Below are 26,498 nucleotides of genomic sequence, written 5' to 3' on the forward strand. Positions count from 1 at the left end.
TTGACAGGCAAAGGGAGCAGGAAATAAAGGCCGCCGAGGAGTGTTTAATACCTCGGCAAGAATCTGCCCCGCTTCCATGTATGGGGGGGGGGGAGGAAGAAGCAAGAGGCGGAGGAGGCAGGATGGGGGAAGGCTGGGAAAGAACAGATTATTTGGAGATCATGTTTTTCCTACTCCCCCCACCCCAGTCCCTTCCTCCCTCCTCTTCCTAAATGACAGGATTCTGGGTCTCTCCTGACCTCATTAGAGTAATTAATGTGCCTTTTGAATCTCATGAAATGGCTCTGAGCTGTGGGGGAATACAGCAGATCACAGAGCTAGGCCAGCAAGGGGAGAAAGGGAGTCTTAACTCCTGCTAAAAGGGAGTCTCAGTGCAGGGGGGATGGGGGGGGGGAAGGAAGGAGGGGGGCAAGAAGGAAGAGGGAGGAAGGGAAGCAGACAGACAGATGGACACACAGAGACAGACCTCCAGATCCAGAGGCAGAGCTAGAGATAAACACAGAAAGAGACAAAGACAGCTAGAGACACAGGGAAACAGAGGTTAAAAGGTGCAGCTAGACAGATAGACACAGAGATAGAAAGGGAGATAGAGACAGAGACATAAAGAGATCTAGATAAGAGACAGAGAGAGAGAACAGAACAGAGACAAAGAGTGATGTAAACAGAGACGGTGTGGGACAGAGAGACAAAGAAAGACAGAATTTACTCTGAAAACAGAACATAGGCCCCTGCCCTCCTCTGTGGCAAAGTATTTCAGAAGAGTAAATGTCAACCGTGCACGCAAAGTTCAGTTGTCCTCACAAATCTGGTTTCTCTGGGCCCACCGCCTCAGTTTACCCCTCCAGGGGCAGATAGGTTAATAAATCCCAGCCTGTGCAGGTACTTTCATCAGAAACAACTCAAGGGAAGGGTCAATGAAATCTCTAGGCTCTCTCCTCTGCCTCTTTGCTTGGACTTTGCCCCCCACCCCTTGGTGGGCTATCGAGGTCACCTCTGATCACAGAAATCTTCCCCATTCTTCAAGGTTTATCTCCTCCAGGAAGCCTTCTTTGACTACCCCAGTCCAGAGCAGGCTCTCCACAGCCTGAACTCCCATATGATCTACTATCGTTCCATCAAGGGCAATAATAAGTGTTTGAGCACTGTGCATGTATGTGTATGTATGTGTGTGTGTGCACGCAGGGGTTTGGTGCCAGCCAAGTGTCGACAGAGCTCCCTCAGCATGTACCCCTCAGTTAACAAAAAGGAAGGAGTTAGCCTTCACACATTACCTCCTCTGGCAGGAGACCAGCACTGCAGCTTAAAGGACTAACCTCTGGGCAGCCAGGGGCTGGGCCTCCTCCACAGCATTAACAAGAGGAAGGAATAGGAGGTAAAGGAGAGACAGGATGTATAGGAAGAATGATGGTGCCTGGAGCCAGGGACCAGGACTCCAGTCCCATCTTGGGTCCCTACTAACTGTGTGACTGACCTTAATCATTGGCACACCCTCTGAAAGCTTCAGCTCCCTCATGAGGGAAATGAAGCTGGAAGCACACCCAAAGGGCTATCAAGCTGTACAAAGCCTTTGACCCAGCAATACCACTACCAAGTTTGTATCCCAAAGAGATCAAAGAAAAAAAGGAAAAGGACTTATTTGTACAAATATATTGAAAATAGCTCTTTTTGTGGTGACAAAGAATTGGAAATGGAGGAATTTCCCATCCATTGGGGAATGGCTGAACAAGTTGTGGTATATGATTTTGATGGAATACTATCATGCTATAGAAAATTATGAAAAAAATTAAAAATAAAAATAAATAAATAAATGAAAATGAAAATGATGAGCAGGCAGATTTCAGAAAAACCTGGGAAGACTTCCGTGAACTGATGCCAAGTGAAGTGAACAGAATCAGGAGAACATTCTACACAGTAACAGCAACATTGTAACAATATTGTAAGAGTGAAAGACTTGGCTACTCTAATCAATACAATGATCCAAGACAATTCCAAGGACTCACGATGAGAAATGCTTTCTACCTCCAGAGAACTGATGAACTCTGAATGCAGATTGAAGGATACCTTTTTTACTTAATTTTTCTTGCTTTTTTTTGGCAACATGGTTAATACAGAAATGTGTTTTGTATGACTTTACATGTATAATTGATATCATATTGTTTGCCTTCTCAATGGGCTAGAGGGAAGGAGAGAGCTTGGAACTCAAAATTTTAAAAAATGGATGTTAAAATAAAGCATAATTATTTTTTTAAATCAGTGAAATGAAGTGAATACCGCCTGTGGCACCTACATGAGGTTATTGTGAGGATGAACCGAGATAATACATGCCTTTCACAAATCTTAAAGTGATACATATAGACAAGCTATTATTATTTAAATGATAAGAGCTGAGCTCGTCCCTTGTGGGACCCAGAATCACTGGACCTCAGAGCTGGGAGAGAGACCTCAGAAGGCGGCTAGCCCAAGCTGTGCTTACATAAGATCCCCACTCCAGAATCTCAGGCAGGATGACCTGCAACTGCCACTGGGAGATGTCAGCAATGAGCCAGAGCTTCAGCCCATTCCACTGGGAGGCAGCTCTGAGTCTTAAAGCCTTCCTTCGATAGAGGCTGAATCACTTTCATTGCATCTTACCCCCGTTGCAAGTGGAAGAGTAATCCCTTCTCCCTGTTCGTAGACCCAGGGACTGGGTATCCCTTGGTCTTCTCTTCTCCAGAGTCGACCCCTCGTATTCCTTCACCCTGTCTTCAATAAGCCTGGTTTCCCATGCTCATCACCTTGGATCACCTTTGTCCAGATACTCTCTGGATTGTCTGTCCTTCCTGAAGGGTGGTGCCCAGAACCATACAAGGGTTCTCCATATGTACTACTCCAGATGTGGCTCAATAGGAGCAGAGAAGAGCAGGGTTTAGAGATCTCAAAACATCATTTAAAACAAGCAAAGGTGACAGAAAAAAGAAATTAATTGGGTGGGGAGACCTGAGTGTGAATCCTGACTTTGACTAGTTGAGTGACCATATTTTACTTCTGAGTCTTAGTTCCCTCATCAGAAAACAAAAGGAATAATACTTGCCACACCTACAGGGTGCCTCACAAACCTCCAGGTTAGTTATTAGCACAAGCCTGCCCTCACCTTTTTGGGGTCATGGACCCCTTGGGCACACTTGAAAAGCCTATAGACCCTTTCTCCAAATAATGTCCTTAAATGCACAAAATACATAGGATTGGGGGCAATTAGGTGGCACAGTGGATAGAGCACCGGCCCTGGAGTCAGGAGTACCTGAGTTCAAATCTGGCTTCAGACACTTAACACTTACTAGCTGTGTGACCCTGGGCAAGTCACTTAACCCCAATTGCCTCACTAAAAAAAAAAAATACATAGGATTGCAAAGAAAGCCAATTAGACTGAAGCTCAGTTATCAAAATGTTAAAAAAAAAAAAAAAAAGACAAAAAGGGGCAGCTAGGTGGCTCAGTGGATAAAGCACTGGCCTTGGATTCAAGAGGACCTGAGTTCAAATCCGACCTCAGACTCCTGACACTAGCTGTGTGGCCTTGGGCAAGTCACTTAACCCTCATTGCCCCACAAAAATTTTTTTTAAAAAGATAAAAAAAGTTCAGGCACCTCCCCCAAGTTAAGAACCCCTTCACTAAAGGATTGTGTATTATTACCAGTTATCATATTTAATATTTATAACAGTAAACAGTTGACCACTGTAAAAGTTTATTACTTTTAAAATCACACACAAATATTTTCCAACAAAATAATATTATTTTATTGCAGTTAAAACACTACAAACTGGGGCAGCTAGGTGGCGAAGTGGATAGAGCACCGGCCCTGGAGTCAGGAGTACCTGAGTTCAAATCTGGCCTCAGACACTTAACACTTACGAGCTGTGTGACCCTGGGCAAGTCACTTAACCCAATTGCCTCACTAAAAAACAAAACAAAACACTACGAACCATCAGGAAAAGACCCCCCCCCACCCCTGGTCTCAGTTTTGTTGTTCAGTTATGTCCAATTCTTTGTGACTCCTTTTGGGATTTTCTTGGCAAATTTGAGTGGTTTGCTAGTTCCTTCTCTAGTTCATTTTACAGATGAGGAAACTGAGGCAAACAGGGTTAAGTGACTTGCCCAGGGTCACACAGCTAGTGTCTGAGGCAGGATTTGAACTCAAGTCTTCCTGACTTCCCCCCCCCCCCGCCCCGGTACTCTCTCCAATGTGCCACGTAACTGCCCCCCACCAAGTGTTTTTTGCAAATTTGTTGTCAATTGATTCTTATAACAATCCTGGGAGGTAGGTGCTGTCATGATCCCATTTTACAGTTGAGGAAATTGAAGCAAAGTGATCTGCCCAGGGTCACACAGCTATTAAGTGTCTAAACTCTCTATCCAGTTCACCACTAACTGCCTCATTGGGAATCTTGTTGTGGTTGTTGCTTTAGTCCTTTTTCAGTCCTGTCTGAGTCATTTCCAACTCTCGGTGACCGAATTGGGGGGTTTCTTGGCAAGGATACTTGAGTGGTTTGCCATTTCCTTCTGCAGCTCATTTTACAGATGAGGAAACTGAGGCAAACAGAGTTAAGTGACTTGCCCAGGGTCACAGAGCTAGTAAGTACCTGAGGCAGAATTTGAATTCAGGTCTTCCTGACTCCAGGCCCCAAATTCTATCCACTGTGCAATCTAGCTGCCTCTCATTGTGACTGGACCCCAAGTATTAAAACTTTAGGCCGGGACCTCAACTGGACCAGCTCAGATAAGTAAAGGGAGAGATGAATGGTTTTTTTTTGGGGGGGGTTGTTTTTTTTTTTTTGCAGGGCAATGGGGTTTAAGTGACTTGCCCAGGGTCACACAGCTAGTAAGTGTCTGAGGCTGGGTTTGAACTCAGGTCCTCCTGAATTCAAGGCTAGTGCCTTATCCATTACGCCACCTAGCTGCCCCCGGGAGAGGGGAATGTTAAGGTCATCCACTTCTCCCATCACCAGGGCTGGCCACAAGGAGATGCATTTTTTCCAACCACAGCATCTTATGAAAGTGTCCACCAAGGTGTGGAAAGGTTACTATCCTGAAGGGAATTGTCCACATTGATGAAATCGTGGCTCTTTGGAGATACTGAAGGGATGAATGAATATACTCTCTCCTTCTAAGTGCTAAGCATATAGTGGACGCCCAATCAATACTGGTTGATGGGATGATTAATAATAGGCACAGGAATACATTTCCATGGTGTGCTATGGTTACAAAGCACTTTACATCCATTATCTCCTCTGATCCTTAAACACTCCTGGAAGGGATGCAAAGCAAGGACTATTATGTCTGTTTTACAGAAGAGGAAATTGAGAAGCTAAGAGGGGAAATGACCTGCTCATGGTCCCCCAAGAAAGTGGTAGGGCCCAACCAGAACTAAGGTCTCTGGAGTCTAATGTCCTGACTGCTGTTTCACAACTGAAGTTAGTGCCCAAATGCGATAATTTCGGGTGCCTATTAACATCTATTGTCTTGCTCCTTTTAGTTGCTGTCCAGGGTTGGTGGGGGGTTTTTCCTTTAACTTCTGATTGTCCTGTTTTATTTTTAATATTTCATTTTATAAGATGCTTCCATTCTATTTTGAAAATAAACAAGGTTGGGGGCAGCTAGGTGATGCAGTAGATAAAGCACCAGCCCTGGATTCAGGAGGACCTGAGTTCAGATCTAACCTCAGACACTTGACACTTACTAGCTGTGGGACCCTGGGCAAGTCACTTAACCCTCACTGCACCACAAAAAAATAAATAAATAAAAATAAACAAGGCATAAATCTTATATGCCTCAGTTATTCAAGGATCTATACTAAATTCTGAATAAATAATAATAATAACTCACAAGAGGCAGTGTGATATAGCAAAGATCACAGCATCACAAATTTTAATTTGGAAAGGATCTTAGAGGCCATCTCATCCAACCCCCTCATTTTACAGAGGAAATCCAGAGGGATTAAGCGATTTACCCAAAATCATATAGAAAATAGGCAATAGAGGTGGGATTAGAACTCGGATCCTCTAAGTACAAAGTCAGTGATCATTTGACTGTAGCACACTGCCTCCAAAGGCTAGTTTTGGAGTCAAGAAGATGTGGATTCAAGTCCTACCTGAGACACATACTATGCTATGCAACCAGGGGCAAGTCATTGAATCTACTTCTCCTTTGCCCTAGACAACTCTCTAAGACTGAGTTACAGACCAGCTGCTGATCTGCTTGGAAGGAAGTGTCCCCATCAGGACACCCCCACACCCCCATCCATGAAATGACCTGTGTTTCCACTCTACCACATCAGCTTATTTCTCAAATGTGGAAACTGAGGTTCAGACAAAAATAGTCATAATAACTCATATTTCTGCGTTCTTTATGTTCCAAAATGATTGATATGCATTCTTTAATTCAACCGAAGGGAGTGCAGGTATTGGTTTTTGCATTTTACAAGGTGGGGACTGAGACTCAGAGACGTCAAGTGATTTGCCCAAGGTCACACAGCTTGCAAATGGCAGGGACAGGATTTGAACACACAGATTTCCATTCCCTAGGTCTCCTGCTGCCTTCTCCGTACCAGGCAGGAAAGTTGGGTGCTCCAGTCCTGGCGCAGGGTGCAGAGCCGGGGTGGGGGAAGGGAGGAGGGAAGGCAAGGGGCCCTTCCTCCTTGACGCCTGCCGGCTCAGAAACCAAAAGTCTTCTGATCTCAAACTTTCTATTAATCCCTTTTAACACCATAATAGCAGGAACGAACAGCATCTCACATCTTCAAAGTCCGTTAGCAAACAGTCACTAACATGGCCCGGCCCCAGCTCGAGATGAGACACCGTTAATTATAACCAGTTAATTAAAAAGCCAACCATATTACCGGGGGGGAGGTGGAGGGAGGTGGGGAGGGAGGGGGTTCACCAGCAAATCTCTCACACACAAAAAAAGAAAAATCAAATGATTCGTTAACCTAATGCCTTGCAATGCTCTTGGTGGACAAATTTAAATGAACCCTAGGAATTGGTAACAAGATTGAAAACCTTCCCCAGACCTAGCTAAAAGAATGGGGCAGGGCACAGGGAAATAGAATGACACAATGTCAGAATCACAAAAGGACTTGGAAGATTTTCACCAGGGTCAAAGAGAAGACTTGGTCAAGGTCACACACTTAGCAAATGACTCCAAATCCCACGTGTTTTCTGCTCTTTTTAAAAATTTGTCAAATGTGGAAACTGAGGCTCAGGGAAATTGTGACTTTCCCAAGGTGGCAAAACTTGAAAATAAGAAGTCCCTTCAAGCATCTGAAGGGTTGCCATGGGGATGCCAAGGAAGGATTTGACTGATTTACAGACCCATGAGCAAATGGAAATGACTCAAGTGGGCTCTATGGGAGGAGGAGAAATGTGCTAGCCATTGGTTATCCTGACGTGGAAGGGATGGCCATGGGAGTTAGTGAGTTACCTTCTGCTATGGGTCTCCAGACAAAGGCTGGATGGGCTATGGGCTTGGAAGGGGGATTCTTGCTCAGGAATGGTTGGACTAGGTGGCCTCCAAGGGTCCTTCCAGCTCTGAAATTCTGCAGCAATTTCTACTCCAGAATGAAGTATCAGGGAGGGGTTTTTTTTAATGGAGAACCAAGATGGGGACAGGAAGGGGGGAGAAGAGAAATGTCTAGCAGCCAGAAGCCCCGGCTGGAGGGGACAGGCTACCAGGACTGTCCAGTGGATAAAGATGTGACCCAACCCTAGGAGAGAGATAACTTGGTGACAGGAAATTCGGTAGGTGAGTAGGATGACCCAAGGGCAGCAACTGACCCACAAGGTCCAGTGGAAAGACCATTGACTCTAGAGTCGTGGGACCTGGGTTCAAATCTAGCCTCATGCTTATTGCCTATGCGACCTTGGGACAAATTAAATTCCCTGGGCCTCAGTTTCCCTCTCTGTAAAATAAGGGAGTAGGATGACATGGTCTCTGAGGCTCATTCTGGCTCTAGATTCATGATGTAGGGATAATGTGATGTGGGCTAGTTGAGGCCAGTGAACTGCAAAGATTCCTCCCAGGGTAGAAGTACACCTTTTGGGGAAGCAAAGGCCTGGTAATCCAGTATTCCTTATGGCTCTGCCCTAGAACATAGAACATCCAAACTGGAAGGGCCTTTCAAGAACAGGGAACAACCGAATGTCAGAGATGGGCTGCCCATGCAGTGGAATGAATGCTGGATTTGCTGAGGCCCTGGATTCAGATTCTGACTCTGCTGTTTATCATCTACGTGGCCTTGGGCGAATCACTTAGCCTCTCTAGGCTTCAAGTTGTCATGAGTAAAATGAGTGGGTCAGGCTATTAGACCTCTAGGGTCCCTTCCAAGTTTAATCTATGATCCTCAATTCAAGTTTTCCCTTAACAAAGGCCTTCTAGCACATCTATGATTGGCCCGTAGTTCTACCAGGAGCAGAGATTAGAGGTCATTAGAGGTCCCCATACAGAGCTTCCAAGACCAGAATCTGGTGGGTAGCAGAGGTCAGACCTGACAAACCTAAGAGAGTGAAGGGGATACTGCACTGGTTAAACAAAGGTCACCAAAGTGGCAGGAGGCCCAGTCCACCCCAGCCTAGATCCCAAGTGCCATGCCCAAAGCAGTGATGGTAGATCTCTACAGTGCTCAGGCTGAAATGTCCACATGGCTTCTGGCTACAATTATTGCAGGAAGATCAGTATTGACATGGTTCAGTTCTTCTGATGTGCCAATCCACTGGCTATCAAACAGCTCATATTGGGTCCCAATGATTAACTGAATGTTTAGAAATGGTCCCAAAACCATGTAATCCGTAGTACCTTCTCCCCATCTTCTGTTACTCTTTTGTTTTTTGTTCTTCATTTTTGTTTTTGTTTTTTATTTTATTTATTTATTTTTTTAGTGAGGCAATTGGGGTTAAGTGACTTGCCCAGGGTCACACAGTTAGTAAGTGTTAAGTGTCTGAGTCTGGATTTGAACTCAGGTCCTCCTGACTCCAGGGCCGGTGCTCTACCCACTGCACCACCTAGCTGCCCCTGTTCTTCGTTTTTGAAGAAAACCAGTGACATCATGGGTGATGCCTTGACTTGCCTGGGAACTGGATTTATTGAGACAGAGTTGCCTCACTTTCTCTTCCTGAGTCATCCAAGTCCAGTGGTAAGACAAAAGTCAGGATGACTGGGGATGACCTTGAGATCTTCAAGCCCTCCTGACCATTGGAACAAATGGTTCTCACCCACCCATTATGCCAGGGGGAGTCTTCATATGCTTGGGGTAGTCATCCCCACCAAGTCACTGATGGATTTGAGGCATCATAGGTTACCCTAAACCTGATTTAGCCCGTCTACTGAGATGATTTACGAGGGTGTGGCAGCTCCACACGCTACAGTTTCTTGGAGCCACAAGTGAGAGTTGGGTGATTGGTTGGACACCAAAGGACGAGCAGCCCGGAAAAGGGCTCAGCAATCCTCACCCAAAGATGCTGGTCCTCCCTGAGCACCCCCTACTTTTTCACTGTCACTGAGAAAGCCAAAGGAGGCCCAACAGGACTGAAGGCCACTTTGCGTGTCATTGCTTCAGGTATGGATTGGGAGATGGGGTCAGGAAGATTCCCCAGTGAACCAGATGAGTTTACAGGTCAGTATTTCCCTTCAGTATCTGGGGTCCCACACACACCACACTCACTGGTGCACTGTGTTTACCAAGTATGGGAGAGCCCAACTGAATTTTTGGTCTGAAGGCTAACATTAGGGAGCCCAGGATCTCCTCTGTGCCACATGAAGCATGAACTTAGGACTTTTGTGAAAGGTTTCCTTTCTATCACATAGAAACTTGCACCTCTGTTACTAGGTAGCTGGGTGGTACAGTGGATAGAGTCAGGAAGACCTGAGTTCAGATCTGCCCTTAGACATGTACTACCTGTGTGACCCAGGACAAGTCACTTAACTTTTCTGCACCTCAGTTTTTTCATCTATAAAATGGAAAAGTTGTGAGGACAGAATGAGATAACATTTGTAAAGTGCTATAGAAATGCTAGCTATTATTGGTATTACTGCCTGGTTCTACCCTCTGGCATCAATCGAAACAAGTCTAATCCTTCTACATGAAAATTCTTCAAATATTTGGAGAGATCAATCATGTTTCCCCTGAGTTGTCTCTTTTCCAAGCTAAACATCCCGGATTCTTTCAACTAATCTTTCACTATCCTAGTTACCCCACCTCTAGACACACCCAGTTTGTCAATGCCCTTCTTGAAATGTGAGGCACATAACTACACAGTTAAGTCCAAACAGGATTGACCAAGGCTGAGGACTGTAAGACTGTCATCTGCTTTGTTCCAGGAACTACACTTCCCTGATTGCAGCCCAAAACTGAGTTCAAAGACAAGACCTCATTTCTTCCTTTCTTTTTCTTTCTTTTCTTTTTCTTTCTTTCTTCCTTTCTTCTTTCTTTCCTTCCTTCCTTTTTTTTCTCTTTCTTTTTTCCTTCCTTCCTTCCCTCCTTCTTTTTTTTCAGGGCAATGAGGGTTAAGTGACTTGTCCAGGGTCACACAGCTAGTGTCAAGTGTCTGAGGTCAGATTTGAACTCAGGTCCTCCTGAATCCAGGACCGGTGCTTTATCCACTGCACCACCTAGCTTCCCCTGGCATTGATTTCTTGAACCCAAGTGTGGGAATTTACATTTATCCTTACTAAAATGTAAGTTGTTAGCTTCTGCCCACCATTCTGGCCTGTTGAAATCTTTTAGGATCCTGACTGCCAGCCATGTTAACTGTGCTTTTTTCCATCCACAAATCTGAAAAATATGCCTTCATTTAAGTCACTAAGAAAAATATTGAACACAGATCCTAAGGTTCCCTAGGGCATTCCACTGGAGACTTCCTTCCAGGCTGACATCAATCACTATACTTTGGGTCTAGTTCCATCAGATTTTTTGTTTTGTTTTGTTTTGTTTTTTGGTGAGGCAATTGGGGTTAAGTGACTTGCCCAGGGTCACACAGGCAGTAAGTACCAAGCTTCTGAGGTCGGATTTGAACTCAGGTCCTCCTGAATCCAGGGTCGGTGCTCTATCCACTGCGCCACCTAGCTGTCCCAGTTCCATCAGTTCTGAATGTGCCTGACTAACCTAATACGACTAGCCTACATCTCTTCATTTTATCTTCAAGGATTATGTGAGAGACTTTGTCAGATGCCTTGTTGAAATACAGCAATATTATGTTCACAGCATTCCCCTGATCTATCTTTCTAGCAAACCTGGCCAAAACATAAATGGAAGCAATCTGCCTTTTGATGAACCCATGCTGGCTTTTACTGATCACCCCCTTTTCCAAGTGTTCATCAACTATCTCCTTAATAATAAATGCATTTTGGGGGCAGCTAGGTGGCGCAGTGGATGGAGCACCGACCCTGGATTCAGGAAGACCTGAGTTCAAACCCGACCTCAGACGCTTGGCACTTACTGCCTGTGTGACCCTGGGCAAGTCACTTAACCCCAATTGCCTCACCAAAAAACAAAACAAAACAAAACAAATAATGAATGCATTTGGGGCAGCTAGGTAGTGCAGTGAATGGAGCACCAGCCCTGGAGTCAGGAGATCCGGCCTCAGACACTTGACATTTACTGGCTGTGTGACCCTGGGCAAGTCACTTGACCCCAATTGCCTCACCAAAAAAAAAATAATAATAAATAATGAATGCATTCTAGAATTTTGCTTAGAATTAAAGTCAAGCTGACCAGTCTAAACTCTGAAAACTCTATCCTCTTCCTTTTTGGAAAAAAATAGAACAATATTTTGCCTTCTATCTTTTGGTGCTTCTGCTCTCCATGATTTTTGGAGCATTGATGGTATCTCAGCAATCACAATCTTTCTGTACGGTGAAATGGAGGCTTGAATTCATTGAGTACCATTAGGTCGCCTCCTACCATTTCCCCACTTCTCGGGATTCTACTCCCTGCTATTTAATTTTGTTCTATGTTTCCCAGCCTGAAGATCATTCTCCTAGGCAGGGAAAACAGAAGCAAAATAAGAGTTATTTTCCCCTCTTGGCAACAATCCCATCCTGTCCTTGAATTTCCGCTTGCCCCCAACTTAGCTGTAAAAATCCCACTCTGTGTGTTGTTCTTAGCTTTCCTCACTGGCCTCCTGCTCCGTTCTTTTCAGCTATATGGCACCTGTTGGTAGTCATCCTTCATTTCCCATATTTCTTTCTATTCATATGGTTCTTTTTTAACCTATCAGGTGATGAGGTCCCTGTGTAACCACATGGATCTCTTTAGCCAGTTTCCCATTTTCTTTCTTTTGGGGGGGGGGGCAGGGCAGGGCAATGAGGGTTAAGTGACTTGTCCAGGGTCACACAGCTAGTAAGTGTCAAGCATCTGAGGCCGGATTTGAACTCAGGTCCTCCTGACTCCAGGGTCAGTGCCACCTAGCTGCCCCAAGTTTCCCATTTTCTAAATCAGAATCATTCACAGATAAATTGTCATGATTATATTCACCGAATCACAGAATTTCTGAGTAGGAAGGCAGCTAAGAGACTGCCCTGTAGTCAAACCCAGAGCTGAAAAAAAGGGCCCTGGATAACACAGTTGACAAGTGGTCATGCAGCCTTTGCTTATAGACCCTTCTCTAGGCATTGCATCTCTTTTTTTTTTTTTTTTTTTTTGCGGGGCAATGAGGGTTAAGTGACTTGCCCAGGATCACACAGCTAGTAAGTGTCAAGTGTCTGAGGCCGGATTTGAACTCAGGTACTCCTGAATCCAAGGCCAATGCTTTATCCACTGCGCCACCTAGCTGCCCCTAGGCATTGCATCTCACTTGCCTCTTTGTAGCTTTCATCCACTGCTCCTAATTCTACCTTCTGAAAATAAGAAGTCTAATCCCTCTTCCATGGGATGGCTTTTCAAATATGTGAAGACACCGGGCATGTCTCCCCCATACACACCCAAGCGTTCTCTTCAAGCTAAACAATCCATTCTTTCAATCATTGCACATGTGGCATGAACTTGAAGCACTTCACCTTCCTGGCCAACCTCCCCTGGAGGCTCTCCTGCTTTATCAATGTTCTTCCCAAAATTAGGATTCAGAACTGAACACATACCCCAGGTATTGTCTGGTGAGAGCAGAGTAAGACCATCACCTCCTCATTCCTGGATGCTATACAGAGCAGGGAACTAAGTGCTGATTAAGCTATGTGCTAAGTGCTTTACAAATATTTCACTAGACCCTCACAATAACCCTGTTATGAAGATGTTGTTATCTCTACTTTATAATTGAGGAAACTGAGACAGACAGAGGTTAAGTGATTTGTCCGGAGTTACCTAGCTAGCGTTGGAAGCAGGATGTGAAATCAGGTTTTCCTAAATACAAGCCTACTACGTAACCTACACTTTGCTTCTCTTAATGCAGGATAAGATAGAATTCACTTTCTTGGGCATTGTTGACTCATATTGAGTTTTCTGTCTACTTAATAAATGTTTGTTGAATTGGATTAACTAAAACTTCCAGATCTGTTTCAATCAAATTGCTCTCTAGCCAGACATCCCCTCCCCCCCCCCTGCCTTGAACTTGGGAAGTTGATTTTTTGAACCCGTATGAGATTTGACATTGATCCCTACTAAATTTCAACTTATTAGATTTCTCATGTTCTAGCCTGTCAGGATCTTTGTGAACCCTGATCCTGTCATGAAGTGTGCTAGCTATCACTCCCATCTTTCTGGTACCTGCAAATTTGATAAATCTGCCATGTCTACCTTTACCCAAGTCACTGTATTAGTACTCATCCTTGAGCTTTCTGAAGTTTTTGACACTGTTAACCACCCCCTCCTTCTGGATATGCTCACCTTGTTTCCTGCTTCTCAGTCTCCTCTAGATAATCATCATCCATCCTCCACCCACTAAGTGGAGATTTATCCCAATGCACTATCCTAGACACTCTCCACTTTTTCTCTTGGTGCTTTCAATAGGTCTGATGAATTCAACTATCATCTCTATATAGATGACTCCCAGATCGATCAATAGATTGATTGACAGATGATAAAAATAGATCTATAACCATAAATCTACCTCTTCATTCTCTATAGATCTCTCTGGTTTCTACTGAGGATATTCTACCTCACTACATCTGTAAAGAATAAAGAGATGTAGAGCTATATACAAGCCTAGCCTCTCGTGAACTGTCCAGTCCTGAATCACCACTGCCTCACCAATATCTGTTAGGCATCTCAAACTCAACTTGTTCAATAATAAAACTTGTCTTTCTTCCTAGACTCACCCTCTGCCTAATTTCACTATTTATATTGAGGCAACTACCATCTTTCTAGGAAAGAGAGAACAAGCATTTCTTAAAAGCATTAATTAAATTAATGTGCCAGGCTCTGTGGGAAGTACTTTACAAATATTTTCATTTGATTCTAGTCACTGAGGTTCACAGTGAGACTCATCACTGACTCCTCATTTTCTCTTATCCCCCTGCTCCCCCACATCTAATCAGTTGATTCTCCACATCTCTCCTATCTATCCTCTTCTCTGACCATAACCAATCACCACTCTAGATCAGGTTCCTCCCTCCCTCTTGCCTAGACTGTTGAAGAGCAACTAGGTGGTACAGTGGATAGAGTACAGGGCCTGGAGACAGGAAGATCTGAGTTCAAATGCAGCCTCAGGTACTTACTAGCTATGTGATCCTGAGCAAGTCACTTAACCCTATCTGCCTCAGTTTCCTGAGTTATAAAATGAGCTGAAGAAAATGGCAAACCATTAGTTATCTTTGCAAAAAAAGGGGGGGGTCACAAAGAGTCAGAAATGACCGAATAACAAGACTTTTGAAACCCCATCCCAATTGGTCTCCTCGCCTCTAGTCTCTCCCCTTCTCCAACCCATTCTTTACAGTTGCCAAAATGATCTTCCTGCAGCATAGTCTGGCCCACATCACTCTCCCTGCTGAAGAATCTTCAGGGGTTCCGTGTTACCTGGAGAATGAAATGCAAATGACTTTGTTTGGTATTTATGGCTCTTCATAACCTGGCCTCAGCCTGCCTTTGCACTCTTATCCTATTGTTTCTCCTCCCCTAGTCCACATTCCAAGCAAAGCAGCCCGCCCTACTTGGTGCTCTCAGAACCCAGCATTCCATCTCTCATGTCCATGGCTTGGCACAGGCTGTCATTGACACCCAGAATGTTCTCGGGGCTAATCGGCACAGCAGAACTAGCCATCTTCCTTCAAAACTCAGCCCAGGCTGCTGGAAATCACTTTGCATTGGCTTTACGTGTATTTTTAGATGTCCTATCACCAAATCGAGGGAGTGTGAGCGCTTTTGTTTTTGTTCCTGGCACCTCTCACTTTTCTGAGTCTTGTTCTATACCTCTGTAAATTGGGGGAGGGCACAATTAGGTCTCCAATTGTACCTTCTAGTTTTGTTTGTTTGTTTTTTTGTACCTTCTAGTTTTAACAATATTTGGCCAGTCCAAGGAGCTAGTCTCCTACTGAGCACTGAGCTAGGCACAAAGCATCTGGAATATCAGAACTGGAGGGGACCCTTAAAAGTAATACACATACCCTCCTCCCCAGAGGACTCAGTACAGGAATCCAGCCTAGATCCTTTGCACCTGTCTGCCAAGCAATGAGGAAATTTGGGGATGTGGCGCCACCTGGTGGTGTCCCCTCTTCCTCACACCATGGTCCCTACAGCCCCCATTTCTACAAGGGGGAGGAGGGAAATGACTGTAACTAATGCAGGCCGAGCCTTTCTCTTCGACCTTTGTCCGTTCTACTCCTTACTCCATCCTGGTAATGTGGTCCAGGTCGTGGTTCCCATCTCTGGAGGGCTACAGAGCTTGTGTGTGGCCCCGCTAAAGACCAGCCAAGCCCAGACTCTGGAGTAGACCAGGCCTAGGCCAAGAGGGGAGCTGCCCTGGAGTCCAAACTGAAGCCCTCACCACAGCCCCAGCCAGGAGCCAGGCTCAGGCCCCATCCCAAGGCTCTGCCTGACCCTGGCCATATACTGAGTCCTGAGCAGGAGCCAGGCCTTGGCCACACACTGATCCCAGGCCCTCAGTCCAGACAGGCTCCGTCTTTTCACAAACTGCCTCTGCTTTCTTAAACAAAAGGCACTAAACCCAAAAGAACCTTTTCCAGATGACTGTTATCGTTACCCCAGAAATCACTGCAGGGGGTCCAACAAAGGAATGAAGCCTTCCCCCAGGTCATGAACTTGGCCTGCCACTAACTGGTCCCAATGAGCCTTACAGAATACCTGCTGCTTCTCATGCGGTTGTCCCCTCCTCCCCTGCTGGAGGATATTGCTTCCCAATGCAGACAATGCGCCCACCTGGCCCAACCTTCCTTCCCTGATCATGTGCTGCTGCTGCCACCACCACCACCACCACCTCTTAGGGAGCTTTGCATGCCTAGGTATCCAAGCTAAGATCATTTGAAGGACCAAGGAAGACAAGTACTATATGGGATGAAGGTGGACAGGATAAGGGAGGTGACTGCAATTCATTCTCCCCAAGCTGACAAAACATTGACTGCCTTCCTGGTTGGAGGAATGGTCTGTCTTGCCAAGCCCAGCCCAGCCCAGCCCTGCCCAAGTTGCGCCACTTCCCTACAGGCAGAGGCTTGGCCTCCCCAACAGGGAGGGAGCTGAACTCCCTTTCACTTTCTGGCTCTTCAGGACTGTGTGACCCTGAGGGGGTCTCTTGGGCTCTCTGGTGCAATGGAACTGTAGCTGTTGGGAGGCTCTGACAACGAGATGAGAGGTGTGTAGGGCACACCACAGAACTCCGGGTGCCCACAAGTTGTCACCTGGCATTGGCATCACTTTTGGGATCCATGGGACAGTGGGCCAGCTTTAAACCATGCAATGCCACATTCTCAGGAGACCCCCAAAGGCAGGAGACTCAGATGGCAGTGACAAATTGTGGGGCAGGCTGGAGAAAGCTACAGTTTATTACCAGTGACAACTTGGGCGGGAACTTGGTGGCAGAAAAGAAAGCCTGCAGGGTACCGAGATGCAAGGAGGTCACTTCTGCAAGGACCAGCTGCTTCCCCCCAGAGGAAGGTGGCCTCCAGGCCACCCACTAGAGCCTCAGTGGGAAGTCCCAGTTGAGAATACAGATGGAGAAAGGGGGCCCAGTAATTAATGTGCCTCCTTTCTGCCCCACCCCCACCCCAAGGAATGAAATCACGGCAATACCAAAATACAAGCATGTGAAGAATAATCATTGGTATTCTTTCCTCTTCACCCACCACCCACAGCCAAGTCCAGAGCGGTGAGGGACACCCACGGTAAGGTTCACGGAGGGTCTGACTTCAAAGCGGATGGAGCAGAGACCTGGGCAGAGGAATGGAGTCCACGGTGCCCTGTGTGCTGAAGGGTAAAGGCCAGCTCACTTTATTTACAATCAGCAGCTTTGACGGCGCACCCTCGACAAGCAAACACTTTGGGGTGCTGGTCCCCCAACGGGAAACTGAAGTCTCTTGGAAACCAAAATACCCAAATATACAGATACAAAGTAAAAGGCTTCCCCAGTCCTGGGAGAAAGCCAGGTGGTCCCAGGAAGAGGGTGCCTGGCAGTCCCTGTCCAGAGAGTGCAGATCTGAGAAAGGAGTGTCCTTCCCAATACACCAGTGTGGGCAGTGCAGGCAGAAGAGCCCTTGCATCACAGTCACTGAGGGCAAGGGCCAAGGTTCAGGGATGGTCCCTCGAGGAGAAAGCAGGCAGGCAGGAGAAATAGCCACAGCGACTACTAACCCCAGGCCTTCTCCCTTTGATCCCCGTTCTCTGGCCCCGGGCATCCAAGGGAAAATCTAGAACATGGTCCTTAAGGGAGATCCCGGATCAGCCTGTCTCAGAGGGGGACGCTGGCTTTGGTTTCTGGCAGCTTGGAGACCCGGACACCATTTGGTCCCCCAAGGCAGGGTGTGGAGAGTGGAGGCGGTTGGGCCGCTGCCACCTTTGGCTGGGTCTAATCAGTGTCTTGCTTCCCGTGGACTCAGTACCACTCCTCCCTCCCTCCCTCCCCTGCAGCTCTTCAATGGGAGAAGTGAAGCTGCTGGGACCCAGTCGCCTCCTCTCCCCTCCTCTCCCCTTCTTCCAGGAAGCATGGCTCATGTTCCAAGATTCCAGATAGGACCCCAGGTGTCTCAGTGGGGTCTCCAGTCCCGATCAGAGCTGGGAATGTTAGCACAAGGAGAGGAGGGGCATTAGGAGGGCAGGGGATCTAGGCAAGCTCTCAGAACCCGAGAGCCGAGCCGGGAAGGTAAACTAGCTGAGCTTCCCCCAAAGAAGCCTGCACCTGGCAGAGTAAAAGCTAGGATTTGGAAAGAAGCCACACCCACCCCTACTCCGACTTTCCTGCATCTCCCCACATACCCCAAGTGCAAAAGAATTGCCCAACCTTCCCTCCCCCCCCCCCCCGTTAGAAACACTGTATAGTATAGAACCATTAAAAAAATAAAGCCTGAATTTTCTTGACATTCTGTGCCTGGGGTCCCTCTTCCCCTTTCTGGATTGCTCTGTGCAGCTACCACTGTGGACTCCAGCTCTTCATCTGGAAAACAAAATTGATCAATAATCAGTCAATAAACATGTTAGCTACTATGTGCCAGGCACTGTGCTAAGTGCTAGGGACATAAAAAAGAGGCAAAAGGTGGTCCTGCCCTCAGGGAGCTCACAGTCCACCACCAAGGTAGAGGCATTACTTGGTAGCCTGAAAAAATGGGCAGAGAACCTTTGGACAGTCTCTCTGCAACAGGCATTTTTCTTTTCTGGGCAACTTTTCATCACAGCCACAGGTGAGTCTGGAGGTGTGGGAATGGAGAGCTAGATTCACCTCCTGGTTAGCTTCCTCCCATGACTCATTCCCCTTCAGGCCCTGGGCTGGCCACGCCCTGAGCCTGGTACCTGCCTGGACAGGAGTCCCACAAGAGGCTTCCTGCCCAAGGAACGGGCTCCCTCAGTTTCAGAGCCTTCTCGCCCCAAGTGCCCCCCAGCTCATAGGATTCAGAGGTGGGGAGGACTTAACTCCAACTGACTTATTATACAGATGATGAAGTGGAGAGCAAAGAGAAGAGACCCACATTTCCTGTCTGCCAACCCAGACACCTTCCCGGAGGCCCTCCCTGGTTGCCTGGCTCCTGCCCTGCTGGGACGGCATCCCAGCTCAGGCGCTTCTCGGCTCCTGCCCCAGAGGGGCAAAAGGGACAAGTCAGAGAACAGGGCTCAGATCCCGCTCCTGCGACTTTCCCAGCAAGGCACTGCCCTCTCCTTACCTGTACGATAAAGAAGATGGCACAAGTCCCTTCCCGCTCTAAATCCAGCCCTAATAACAGGCAGGCCCAAACTGTGCCCAGGAGCCATGACTGGACATCAGGCCTTCAGGTTCTGATGAAGTGCCTGAGGGAACCCTGGTGTTTAGCCTGGAGATCATTGGGCAGGGGGAGGGGGAGCTGGATGGGGGAGTCCTAGATCCATCTTTAAGCACCTGTCATTAGGAAGAGGGGTGAGGCTATGATCATGGGGCCTGGAAGAGTTATACCACCTTCCCAAGATCTCCTCGGCAATAAGGAGCATAAATCAATCCAAAGTCAGCACTCTCTCTCCTCTAAAGCAAAGGAGGAGCGGGCGCCCCAGGGAGGCCAACTGAGAGGCTGGACCAATTTACTAGCTTCGTGAACTGGGCCAAGCCACCTAAGTCCTCTGGGCAAACCTGTTTCGCCATCTGTAAAGAAGGGGACAGAGCTAGATGGTCTCAGAGGTCCCTGTCAGTTCTAGACTGTGCTGCCCAACTCTGGGAGGGCATGGCCAGTTCTAGATCCTCAGCACTAGGAGGCATCTGCCAGTTCTAGAGCTACACAGCTGGGACTGAGGCCCCAGGCAGGGCTCAGAGGCAGTTATTCTTTAAAGCATATAAAGTGCCCGCAGTCCTGGAGGGTGGAGGAAGGGGGCCCCTGGAGGCAGAGGGGCCACAGCACAGAGTCAGGGCTGTCGTCCTTGCCCATTTCTAAGCAGTGCTCCAGTCCCAACCCCTACAACTATTGGAGGATGTCAGGGGACAAAGAAATGCTAGAAACTCTACCATCTCAAGTTCCTGGTCTCAAAGACTGTCTCTTCATCACTCTCCATCGAAGCCATCTCCATGTGGTCATCCGTACTGGAAAGTAGACCATACTTCTTCCGCTGTGGTTTCTTGATTCTGCAAACAGTTTAAAACGCAATTCAATTCGACATTTACAGAGGGCCTACTATGTGCAGGCTCTGTGCTAGCAGCTGGGAACACACAGAAACATGAAACTTTCGCTCACAGGTTATGAATGTCATTCTTAACCTCTCTGGCTCAATTTGCTGCTGCACACATCTGAAGTACCTAGTACAGGTTCAGCACGGAGAACACAAAAAAGAATGCCCAAGTCCCAGGGAGAATGTGACGGGGCAAAGGAAAGGCCAACCCAATGCTCTGAGAATGGGGGGGGGGGGGAAGGCAGCTCACTTTCATCCGCAGAGGGAAGGGAGGGAGCAGGGAAGGCTTTTTTTTACTTGGAAGACAGTCCCTGAGTCAGGCTTTGAAGGGAGGAAGAGAAGTCAACAGGCAGGGGTTGTGAGGAGATTGTATTCCTTTCTTTTCTTTTCTTTTTTTCTTTTTTTTGGCAGGGCAATGAGGGTTAAGTGACTTGCCCAGGGTCACACAGCTAGTAAGTGTCAAGTGTCTGAGGCTGGATTTGAACTCAGGTCCTCCTGAGTCCAGGGCCAGTGCTTAGGGAGAGTATTCCAAGCAAGGCCCAAAGGAAGGAGCAGACAGGATGGGAAGGAAAGGGAAAGGGTGGGGTGGGACAGGATGAGAACAGAGGGTGAGGAAGTGCTCTCATTTGGCCTGGAAGGTAGAAAACATGAAAGGGAATATAGTGTAAGGCTGGACAAATGAATGGGCTGGGCCTCCAGATAAGGCTGCAGGGCTTTGAATGCCAGATACAAAAGATGATCATTTCCCAATGCCAGAAGAAGTATGTCATCAGAACAGTATGATAACAAGATAACTGGGGCAGCAGTAAGGCAAATGCAAGAGCTGCAGAGAGGCCTAAAGAAAGGGAGCCCAGTTAGTAGCCTGATCTCCCAAGAGAGTTATTTCGGAGCCAGCCCACTCCAGAGCTAAGGCTAGGCACCCTGAGGGTGTCTGTCAGTCAGTCAATAAACATTTATTAAGTTAAGTGCTTGGGGATATAGAAAGAGCCAAAAGACAGTCCCTGCCCCCAGGAGCTAACAATTTAATGGGCCACAAGCAAACAAATATGGACAAACAAGCCACATACAAGAAAATTAGGGAATCATTAACAGAGGGAAGGCACTAGAATAAAAAAGGACTGGGGGGCAGCTAGGTGGCACAGTGGATAGAGCACTGGCCCTGGAGTCAGGAGGACTTGAGTTCAAATCCGACCTCAGACACTTAACACTTACTAGCTGTGTGACCCTAAGCAATTCACTTAACCCGAATTGCTTCACCAAAAAAAAAAAAAAGAAAGAAAGAAAGAAAAAAGAAAAAGGACTGGGGAAGGGGTTGAGTTGTGATTTAAAGGAAGCAGGAGAAGCCCCGAAAGGTAAGAACTACAGTTGTTCAGTCCAGGCCAACTCTTCATGACCCTGGGGACCATACTGTCTGTGGGGTTTTCCTGGCAAAGATACTGGAGTGATTTGCCATTTTCTTTTCTAGTGGATTAAGGCAAACAGAAGTTAAGTGACTTGCCCAGGGTCACACAGCTAAAGAGTATCTGGGTTCACATTTGAACTCCAGTCTTCCTGACTCCAAGCCCAGCCCTCTAAACTACCTCCTAAGAAATATTTCGAATAGGATTATTTGCCAGCAAATTCAGATCACCTTCTAGAGATTATACCCCCAAAGAGAGCCAGAGATTCAGATTAATTCAACAGAAGCTAGCAACCTGTAGGGCGGAGTGCCTCCTGCTAGACCCTGAGGGCTCTACACAAAAGAGATAAGACCAGGGCCTGGTCCCAAGCTCCAAATAGCCCCAAAACCTAACCTTATTTTGGAGGAAAGCAGAGATCTGAAAAAAGAAATCACTTTGAGCTGAGCTTCAGAGATGGGCATAAATTCCAAGTGAAGACAGAAAGAAAAGGTATTACAGAAGGTCCAGGATTGGCAGAGAAAGCAGGAAAGAACCAATATGACCAGCAAGTAAGTGAGAGGAGGGGAGACTATGCAAGTAGGAGATAAGGGAATGACCACCAACAGCCCCAACTCTCCATTGTGTATAAGGCCTCCAGGGGGACAGAGAAGCAGAGCCTCGAAGAATTCACAATTCAACTGGATGAAAACTTCTACCACCAAACAAGTGCAAAGAGAATCCCAGAAGCAGAATTTAGAGTTAAAAGGGAGCTCCTTTTACCATATTCAATCCTCCTTTTAAAGAGAAAGCCCCCAAAGGAAATCATCTTAGCTAAACCCTAGCTTCTTTTTTTTTTTTTTTGGCGGGGCAATGAGAGTTAAGTGACTTGCCCAGGGTCACACGGCTAGTAAGTGTCAAGTGTCTGAGGCCTCAGACTCAAACTCAGGTCTTCCTGAATCCAGGGCCAGTGCTTTAGCCACCTAGCTGCCCTTAAACCCTAGCTTCTTAAACTGAGGCCAGACCCCATAGGGGGCTGTGTAACTGAATGTGGGAGTCATGAAAAATTTGGCAACAGTAAAAGTTATGTATACCTCTTTTATATACCTACACACCCAGGGTGAAATAAAAACTTCTCCCGGCGAAAAGGGGTTATCAAGCAGACAAAGTTTAAGAAGCCCTGGGCTAAACTCCTAGGATCACAGAATTAGACCAAGAAAGGACCTTAAAGGTTGTCTAGTCCAACCCCTTCATTTGACAAATGAGGAAACTGAGGCCCAGAGAAGTGATTTGCCCAAGAACACAGAAGTAATAATAAGCAACCAACAGCATTAGGACTGAACTCAGGTCCTCAGACTCCAAAGCTGGCGCCACTTCTACTGAACTAAGCAAGTTTCCAGCAGAGCCAAAACTAGAACCCCATAAGGAAAGGGAGAAAACATTTATTAAGTGTCTCCTATATGCCAGGCACTGGGCCAAGCACTTTACAAAAATTAACTCATTTGCTACAACAACCTGAGGAAGGAGGTGCTGTTATTATCCCCATTTTACAGATGAGGAAACTGAGGCAGGCAGCCATGCAGTGATCTGAGCAAGGGGCGTGTCACAAATCTAGCAAGTCTCTCAAGCTGGATTTGAACACAGGTCTTCCAGCACTCTCTTCACTGCCTCCTAGAGCCCAGGCCTCCCAGGTCCCATAATCACCCCCACCATCCTGCCACTTAGATTACCAAGTGCTTTGAAAGTTGAATCCAGCACTGCAGAAGATCTAGGGAGATCCATGAGGAAGGATGGAGGTACTGAGAAGATCCTGGAAGATCCGAGAGACTGTGGTAGGAATGGGGGGGGGGGGAGGGACGAAGTGCCCACACCTGCTCCAAGGCGGTGGTGAGGAAGGATGGAGAGGTAAGGTCAAGCATGAGAGCTATTCTGAGGAAAGAACTAGCAGGGCTTGGCAGTGCCCTTGAGAATACAGGAGACAAAGGAGTGGGAAGAGTCTGAAGGTCCATGGACAGAGACGAGCAAACTCGGAGAAGAGGAGTCCAGTGTGGGAAATGGTGAGTCTGACTAGAGAACCGTCCAGCTGACCTATGCAATGGGCAGCTGGAAATATGGGAGAGACTAAAGCTGGATGGAAGGATCTAAGAGTCATGTGCACAGAGGTGATGCTTGAATTCAGGTGAATAGGGGATGTCCCCAAGGAAGCAAAGACAGAGAGAGAAGAGAAGCTTAAGGTGACAGAGGATTGAGTGATCTCTATTCTGAATAGGGTACAAGCTCTTAGGATGGGGGCCTATATGAACAACACATTTCTCATATCTTCTACAGCACACAGCTGAGCAAATAGTAGAGCCTCAATACATGTTACTTGGATTGTTGCTGTTGTTTAGTTGTTTCTGACTCTTTGTGACCCCTTTGGGGGCTTTCTTGCCAAAAATACTGGAATGGTTGCCATTTTCTTCTCCAGCTCATTTGACAAATGGGGAAACTGAGGCAAACAGGGTGAAGTGACATGCCCAGGGTCACAAGCTAGTAAGTGTCTGAGGTCGGATTTGAACTCAGGAAGAGGAATGTTCCTGACTCCAAGCCTATTATTTAGATTAATTAAGCTGTTACAAATGTCTCTCTGACAGCAGAAGCCCTACGTTAAAGTACCCTCCCTGCTTCTCCTTACCAACCTCCAAGATCTCTCCCAATAGTCCCTACCTACCTGCCCCTTCCAATGCTACCTATCCCACATTTCTCCCCTCTTTCCCAGGCTCCCCACTTCTCTCCTGTGCCTCTGCCTATTCCACATCTGAGTCCCACTGGGAGAAAATAAAAAGAAATGATCTCATTAAATGAGAGTATGGCATAGAGGAAAGAGCCAAAGGACTCAGAAAGCCTGGACTTTAAGCCTGTCTTTGCCACTAACCAGCTGTGTGATTCTGGACAAGTGACATCCCTTCTCTGGGCCTCTGAAGGAAGATAAACAAGCCCATTCTGAGGTCTGTTCCACCTCCATATTCTAGACATATATATATACACGGGGGGGGGGGGGGGGGGGCAGGGCAATGAGGGTTAAGTGACTTGCCCAGGGTCACACCTAGCTGCTTACTCTTTAAGACTCTAAGCTTCAGGGGCAGCTAGGTGGTGCAGTGGATAAAGCACTGGCCCTGGATTCAGGAGGACCTGAGTTCAAATCCGACCTCAGACACTTGACACTTACTAGCTGTGTGACCCTGAGCAAGTCACTTAACCCCAATTGTCTCACCAAAAAAAAAAAAAAGACTCTAAGCTTCAGATAAAGTGGCAACCTGCATTGGTAGGGGTCGTTTCCTCATTTAGAGTTGCCAGGTGCAGACCCTACTCTATTATTCAGGCATTGTGCTGGGAGACATGCATAACAAAGACAAAAAATGACAGTCCCCACCCCCCAAGCACTTACAGTCTATCAGGGAAAGTAAAATGGACAAACGTGTGTAGACATAAAAAAAAATACACTCTGCTTACCTCTGCCTCCTATGTCTAGCTTCCTTCGAGGCTAAGCCCAAAGCCTTCCTTATCCCAACGGTTCTGAGCATCTCATCTCCCCAGCCCCACAAAGCACCTCATATTTTTTTTGTATACATTCTGGATATCTCTTGTCTCTCTATATTTGGTACATATCTATCTTCCTATATGCACACGTTGGGTGTTTAATAAATGCTTGTTCATTAGGATGGATCATAGACATGGAGCTGAAAGGGACCTTGGAGGCCGAGTCACCTTCTGGATGGGAAAAGAGATGGAGGTAATGACGCAAAGTGCTTCAAAACTAAAACGTTATGTAAATGTCAGCCAAGATTATTGCAATTAAAATGGAAATCGCTCGCACCACTGGCCCGAGAGATAGGCCGGGTATTATCATCCCCATTTTAGGATGACAGGCGGTAAGGAAGATGAACCACCTTTAACAATTACCTTCCAGTAAGCTTTATGGGGAGAGGATGCGGTTAAGAGCAGCCCAAGACCTACATCAGCTCCAGCCCCCACGTGACTCCATGCCCAGCGATGCTTGCCTCACGTGACACGCGGCACGTGACCCAAGAAAGTGCCTCACCACATAGGCAATCTCCCGGCTACTTCCGAAACTAAAGACAGGGGTCTCTGTCACGTGACCTTCGAGCCGAAGCAGGATAGGTCCGCGGGGTTCGCCACATGACTCACCTGAAGGCCCGGATGAGGAAATAGAGTGCAGCCAGTCCGCAGAAGCCAGTCAGCACGTATAAGGAGCGCTTCAGCATCTGCCCTGGCCCAAAGTTCGGCAGGACAATTCTGGTTTCGTTGTGAGGCGCCACATGCACGATCGGACTGCTCCCGTTGGTCACGGACGGTGACATCGACGTCTCGGAGGCCCAGACTCCTACCCCGTACAACAGGGCGAGCAGGAGCAGACGCGGCCCCATGGCGGGGGTATAGCGGCAGCGGCGGTGCCCCGCCCTCGCGCGCCTCTGTCATTCACCGTTGGGCGGGGGCGGAGGGAGCCAATGACTGCGCGGGAGGCGGGGCTTGGAGGTCGTAGTGCCGTCCGGTTCCCCGTCAGCTGCTTCGGCCCCGCCCCCTGGGCGGCAGTTTGCTGAGGGCCTGCGGCTCCGCCCCTGCTTCCTGCTTACCCGCTCTCCCTCCCTTCTGCCTACCTTAAAGGATAATATAAATGTTTATTTTATCATGAATTCAATCTGCTTCTTGAGCAGCTAGTAGCAAGCGCTGAGCCGTCGAGCAGGAAGACGAGTTCAGATTAGGCCTCAGCTGGGTAGGTTACTTAAACGTTTATTTGCCTCAGTTTCCTTAACTGTAAAGTGGGGAAGATGACAGCACCCACCTCTCAGAGTTGTGAGGACCCTCAGCACGGTGCCCGGCA

General features: G+C 47.2%; 1 protein-coding gene across 1 annotated transcript; it reads right to left on the bottom strand.

Annotated features, from left to right (window-relative positions):
- Positions 1–17,210: 17,210 nt before the first annotated feature.
- Positions 17,211–26,083, bottom strand: FAM174C (family with sequence similarity 174 member C). The gene is made up of 3 exons (XM_043986028.1): positions 25,805–26,083; positions 20,080–20,196; positions 17,211–18,552 (listed from the first exon to the last, which is right to left on the bottom strand). Coding segments are annotated over exons 1-3 (357 nt in total). The 5' UTR covers positions 26,044–26,083; the 3' UTR covers positions 17,211–18,551.
- Between the last annotated feature and the right edge of the window lie 415 nt (positions 26,084–26,498).

Source organism: Dromiciops gliroides, chromosome 1 (assembly GCF_019393635.1).
Source record: "Dromiciops gliroides isolate mDroGli1 chromosome 1, mDroGli1.pri, whole genome shotgun sequence".
NCBI classification, from domain to species: domain Eukaryota; kingdom Metazoa; phylum Chordata; class Mammalia; order Microbiotheria; family Microbiotheriidae; genus Dromiciops; species Dromiciops gliroides.